The following is a 6,000-nucleotide window of genomic DNA, read 5'->3' on the forward strand; positions in this document are numbered from 1 at the left end:
CCAAATTTCTGTATGATTAATTGGTTAAGATCTGAACAAAGTCATTCAGAGTGGTTTGATGTGAAACGCTCAGTTCTAGAGAAACTTCACAGACTCTGAACTGTTCACAGTGGTGATGATGGTATCCAAACCTCTGAAACGGCTAAAAGCTAAAAGCTCATGGAAATTAACGAGATGGTTACAAATATGCGGCACTATGGCCAAGATTGTTTTTCGATAGTTTAAAAGTTTTTTTATAAACCAAATTCAGGGAGGAGAGGTACATGCTGGAGTATCTTCAGATTTACTGCTATGTTACCATCACCAACATTACATATAGAAGCTCATACAGGTTCACTGGAGATTTTGGATAATAAAATGTAAAATGATAGAATTTCATTGTACACATTGACAGCTCTGGGTCCTATAACCACCACTGTTAAGAAAATGATGTCATTCTGAATGACTGTTTACATCCAGGAAACTGAATTATAAAATCCTGAAAAATCTGTTTTTTATTGTGTCATTCATGCAAGGCACCACACCGTCATAGCACTCTTGGTGTTTGCCAGTCATTTCCTTAACCATATCCAAACTATTTGTTACTGCAATTGCACATACGCTTCTGTCTTATGCCTCACACTGCTTCTGCCGATTGGAATGCCTGAACTGATCTTACTACAAAACCCTTAAAAACAGGCTATATGCTATGAAAACAATGTAAGTACATGCTTTCTTTGGAAATGTATGCTCCTCTGAGTGTTTTGTCTGAAGTGCACCATGTGAAGTGAGCATCAGTGCATTTATTTAGGCTGCAAGTGAGTTTTGAGTAAAAAGTAAAATAAATGAAAAAACCTGATAATCACCTTGGCCTAAAAATCAGTTTGGTCATAAGTAAATAAATAACTTGGAAAAACTTAATGCTATGAGGTTTTGATATGACTGTAATGAACTATAAACCTTAAAAAAAGCACAGTAATTTTTTATAAATCCAGATTTGCACTGACTATAATTTGTAACAGATATAATGGCAAGAATACTTCCTTAGTAATTGAACTTGAACTTTTTAGTCTGTTACTGCAGTATTAAAGTTACTCTTTATAGGAAAGATTGTTGGTTTTGCATGACTCAGAATGAGATGACTCGGTGCTGCTCACTGTCACACATCCTGCAAACCACTCTGACTCAGAGTGAAGGAGAAAAAAAAAAGAGGAAGATGGGGAGAAAGAGAGAAGAAGAGAGTGGGAACGATACTTACATAGAGGTCAGCAGGCCCATAGAAACCATCCTGGTACACCACGCTGGGAGAGAGAGAGAGAGAGAGAGAGAGAGAGAGAGAGAGAGAGAGAGAGAGAAACACAGACAGACAGAGAGAGAGAGAGAGAGAGAGAGAGAGAGAGAGAGAGAGAGAGAGAGAGAGAGAGAGAGAGAGAGAGAGAGAGAGAGAGCATAGCGAAAGGAAAGAGAAAAGCGAGACAAAGGAAAGAGAGGAAGACAGGAAATGGGTGAAGAAAGGATGAAAAGAGCAGGGGGAGAAAAAAATAAAAGCAAACGCAAGAGCGCCACCGAGTGGGCGTGTGTGGAATGGCAGGAGACGCGTGAATGATGAACAGAGGAAAAGAAAAACAGGGTGGGAGAAAGAGAAGAAGACGTGAGGAAATTAGTACACACACATGCAGTGCACAATAAAAATGCCACTTTCATCAGATTATAGTAACTCAGTTCATTACAGAAGACATTCTTCTAAATGACAGCTTTTACTTTTTAGGGCTTAGTCTGGTTCTATGGCACTACAGTAGTAAAAAAGTGCTTTGCCTCAATATTTAAAATAAAAATAATTTAAAAAAAGCCAAAAATTTGTGCATAAAAATGGCATTTTTGGTATTTCTTACGTGACTAGATCAAATCACACGTACATTCACCAATTTGGTTTGAATCTTTAAAAGCACAGCACACCGAAAATGACACATGCAACATGCAGAAACAATGACGATGGTGCAAATGTGTGTGAACCACTAGTTACGCATTTCTTAAAAAAAAAAAAAATTCACTTGTACAAACTAGCAAATCATGAGTTTGATTCACTGAGTAAATTAAAACGGCAGTGTGCTATTTAAATTCTGCTATATAGTATTTTGAAAAATTGTCTCAGCAAGTCTAAATCTAAAATTTAAGATGTAATAATAACAACAATATATAACAGTAATAGAAATGAACATGATATACATTTTTGTATTTAACAGCAATTGCATTTTCCTAGCTTTACCAAACATAATGCAGCTATTTCAGAAATGTAATGAGCTGTGTTTTAATAGGGAAACTGTATAGCACTGTGGCCTTTAACAACTAAATATGGAAATTTAAATCCTACAAGATGTGAATGCATATGTGTAGATATGTATGTTTTTGTACATGTTTGTATGCATCTTACCCTGGGTATGCTGGAATGGCAGGTTGCGGGACAGCCGCACGTACAGCACCATAAACGGGCCGCCCGCGACCCCGCAGGTGAGCACCCCTGAAGGTGGCAGCTGTAGTGGCAGCTGCCGCCGCCGCTGCAGTAGGGTATGGAAACCCTGGAACTGAGAGAGGGAAAACTGCTTTAGTCATAGCCAAACTCAGTCATATATACAGATAGTGAGTTCTGCACTGCAAAAAAATTATTCTCTTGGCAAGATGAACTAAACTAAAATGAAAAATAAACATAAATACAAAATTACACATATGTTTGTCAGTTATATTGCCTATATATAGGCAATATTTCCAATATTTTCTATACACATACACTCACAGAGCACTTTACTAGGAGTACCTGTGCACATACTCATTCAATATTTTACCAGCCAATTATGTGAAGTGCATAAAACCATGCAGATACAGGCAGCAGCTTTAGGTACTGTTCACATGAAACATCAAAACAGGGAAAAAATGTGATCTCAGTGATTTCGACCGTGGCTTGAATGCTGGTTTAAGAATTTTTATAACTGCTGATATTCTGGGATTTTCACGTACAACAGTCGCTAGAGTTACTCTGAACAGTGCAATAATAATAATTATAAAAAAACAAAAACCTCCAGTGAGCAGCAGTTCTGCAGACACCTTGCTAAGTAGAGAGGTTAAGAGAGAATGGCCAGACTGGGTCAAGTTGACAGGAAGGCTTTAACTTCAGTCAGCCAGCAACAAAAAGCTGAGGCTGCAGTGGGCAGGCTCACCAAAACTGGACAGTTTAAGCCTGGTCTGATGAATCTCGACGTCTGATAAGGTACACAGATTGTAGGGTGGTTGCGTTTGATGCTTCTGTAGTTTTAGCACTGGAGGCACAGATGGTCAGAACTTGGTGCCTACAGCATAAATCCATGGATCCAGCCTGCCTTGTGTCAACAGTCCATGCTGATGGAGATGGTGTAATGGTGAGGGAACACTTTGGACCGGTTAACACCAGTCATTGCTTGAATGATACAGCCTATTTGGGAACTGTTGATGACTAGTGCAGACCAGAATCACAAAAGAATGTTCATAACATTGTGGATGTTCTAGGCCATGAAGAACTGAGGCTGTTTTGAGAGTAAATAGTGGCCCTATCAGTTGTTTCTAATGAAGAGCTTGATGAGCGTATTTTGTTTGGATAAAATTCATTCACTTGCCAAGAATCTTTGCAGTAGTATGTAAATATGTCCATATTTACATGTTTCAGCAATGCTAAAATATGTGTAGCTAGTAGGAAATCACATACCCAGTGTCTCACCTGCGTAGAGCTCTGGGCCGTACATTGCTCCCACCATTGGGCTCAGCTTCCACCCAGCTACTGGGGAGAAGGGGGAAAACAACAGAAAAGAAGGAAAACAGACTTTCTTTGAAATCGGAGTAAATCTGCACTTTTGTAGATACACGTACACTTCAGGTCTGCAACAATTAGTCGGCACACTTTAGTCGCAGCTATGTCCATCAGAACGGAAATCTTTCCTTTAGCCAAAACATCTATTTAATAGCTGGGGAAATTCACAGCTAACTGTTGGCTCCAACACAAAATAACTCTATTTATGTTTATAATTTTTAGGATTTAATGGTCCAAGTTGTACACGAGGTACATATCGGTTTGCTTTTAGCCACAAACAACATAAGCGAACACTTATTTGAGGGCCTCCATACTTAAGGAACTCCTCCTCTACAGAAAATTACAGCATTTCTACCTACAAGTTAGTTACACAATTCAAACAGGAGTAATATAACCAGGGTACATTTCTATGGTTGGTTTTCTAAAATCGGAATCTGCGGAAGCACGCAGTCCATAAAAATGACTGATATGTTGCATTCAGACAGGCCTAAAATTGATGAGAAATGCTGGTAGAAATAAATTACATTTACCCCCCCCTGTTTTCGATTTAGTTTAACATGAGCGGTGTCTACATGTCTACATTCCGCTTTGACTTTTTTAAGTGGCACCCAAAGTTGTTATGTACAAAGCAAGACTGTAGGTAGATAAGCAAGCTTAAGTCATGTGTTTATAGTGACAAACAATTATGCTCATCGCAGGTAGCTTAACATGCAATCCAGCATGCAAAATACTGAATATGACCAGGGAATATAACATTTTGTTATGAATCTGACACTGGTGTAAGATGCTTGGCCATGCTAGGTGGAACTGTTCTTAGAACCTATTCTTAAAGCAGAATGTAGTACAAACAGAAAGGAATTACATTCTGATCAGTAATATGGTAATCTCTCACACCAAGGACTTGAGAATATATTTTATGTTGTCCATGCATGCTTATTTTACCATAAGGGAGAGCATTGAGTCCCTCTCCGTTAGCATATGGGCTAACCAGCTTCTTATTGGTCATCACTCGAGCTGTAGCATTGTTGACCTGCCCAGGAGAGAGAAAGAGAGCGAAATCGGCTCAGGTGACCGCTTTGATCTGACTTCAGAGGCATATAATGGCATTAGGCAGATTTATTTAGCTTAAATACATTTTTCATAACTTTATTCATTATTCCACTGGCATCATGCACTTGTAGTTATGATGGGAATTCTGCCCACAGTTCAAAAGTTTCAGCAATGAAAGGGTTTTTTTTTCCTTTTCTTTTTCATTTTTAAAATAAAGACACTTACTGTTAGATTGTACACATTATATATTAAGATCAATTAAAGGGCAGTAAGTGAAACTCTGGACATTTCCTTGGGGCAGGTATGAGACAACTGTTGTCAGATGAGGAGTGGTAAGGCAGAAATTGTGAGCTCAATGATATTCCCTTATATTGCTTTGAAAAATCTTCCCGTCATGCAGAGCATCCCCACTGATCATCAAACACAGATCAATAAACAAACGTATAAAGAAAATAAAACATACAAAAACCCAGAAATAAATGTCAAAGCAAAAGGGTAAAACACAGTGCATTCCATCTCTAAATATGGGAGAGAAGAAAGAACAAGAGTTCAGACATGGTGAGATTCGTAAGAGAGTGCACACCATTCAGCAAAAGATTACATTCAGCCAATTACGGTTCATCACATGACCAGGAATGAGCATACACCAGCCAATCAGCAAGCATCGGATGCAGCATATGGACCAATCAAAAACACTGTGCAGCCCAGACCTCAACCCTTTCATAACGCTTCATACAGAGAGAGAGACAGAGAGAGAGAGAGAGAGCGAGCGAGAGAGAGAGAGAGCGAGCGAGAGAGCGAGCGAGAGAGAGAGAGAGAGAGAGAGAGAGCGAGCGAGCGAGGGCAAGAAAAAAAAAGATGTGGAGAGAAAGGGGTGCAAGAAAGAAAGTAACATCCAACAAATAAGGACACTGGAGTGGAAAAAAGAGGAAGAAGAAATGAGAAAGCCATGAAGAACGAGAGTAAGAAAGAAAAGAAAAATCCACCCATTTAGCAACATTAAAGACTGGATCTCCCCAATAGTATATCAAACCAAAGGAAGCCTGTGACTTCTTGCTGACATACCCTGAGTGGCAAGAAACGGAAGGAAGAAAAAAAAAAGAAAGAAAAAAGGATAAATTGCAAGATGAAAGGAA

At 39.0% G+C, this 6,000-nt stretch overlaps 1 protein-coding gene across 9 annotated transcripts in view; it reads right to left on the bottom strand.

Annotated features, from left to right (window-relative positions):
• The window catches only part of rbfox2 (RNA binding fox-1 homolog 2), a 73,097-nt gene that overhangs the window by 9,932 nt on the left and 57,165 nt on the right, over window positions 1-6,000 (bottom strand). For 4 of the 9 annotated variants that reach the window (XR_005129996.1, XM_037536443.1, XM_037536440.1 and 1 more), the window contains 4 exons: window positions 4,757-4,844; window positions 3,713-3,784; window positions 2,411-2,561; window positions 1,238-1,280 (listed from right to left, as the gene is read on the bottom strand). Coding sequence is in view for 8 of the 9 variants with exons in the window: in XM_037536443.1 (XP_037392340.1) it covers window positions 1,238-1,280; window positions 2,411-2,561; window positions 3,713-3,784; window positions 4,757-4,844 (354 nt within the window). In the remaining variant the exon portion in view is untranslated. The remainder of the gene's footprint in view (window positions 1-1,237; window positions 1,281-2,410; window positions 2,562-3,712; window positions 3,785-4,756; window positions 4,845-6,000) is intronic. The other 5 variants (XM_037536447.1, XM_037536446.1, XM_037536445.1 and 2 more) reach the window with 4 other exon arrangements.

The sequence above is a fragment of the Pygocentrus nattereri genome, chromosome 30 (genome assembly GCF_015220715.1).
Source record: "Pygocentrus nattereri isolate fPygNat1 chromosome 30, fPygNat1.pri, whole genome shotgun sequence".
In the NCBI taxonomy this organism is placed as follows: Eukaryota; Metazoa; Chordata; class Actinopteri; order Characiformes; family Serrasalmidae; genus Pygocentrus; species Pygocentrus nattereri.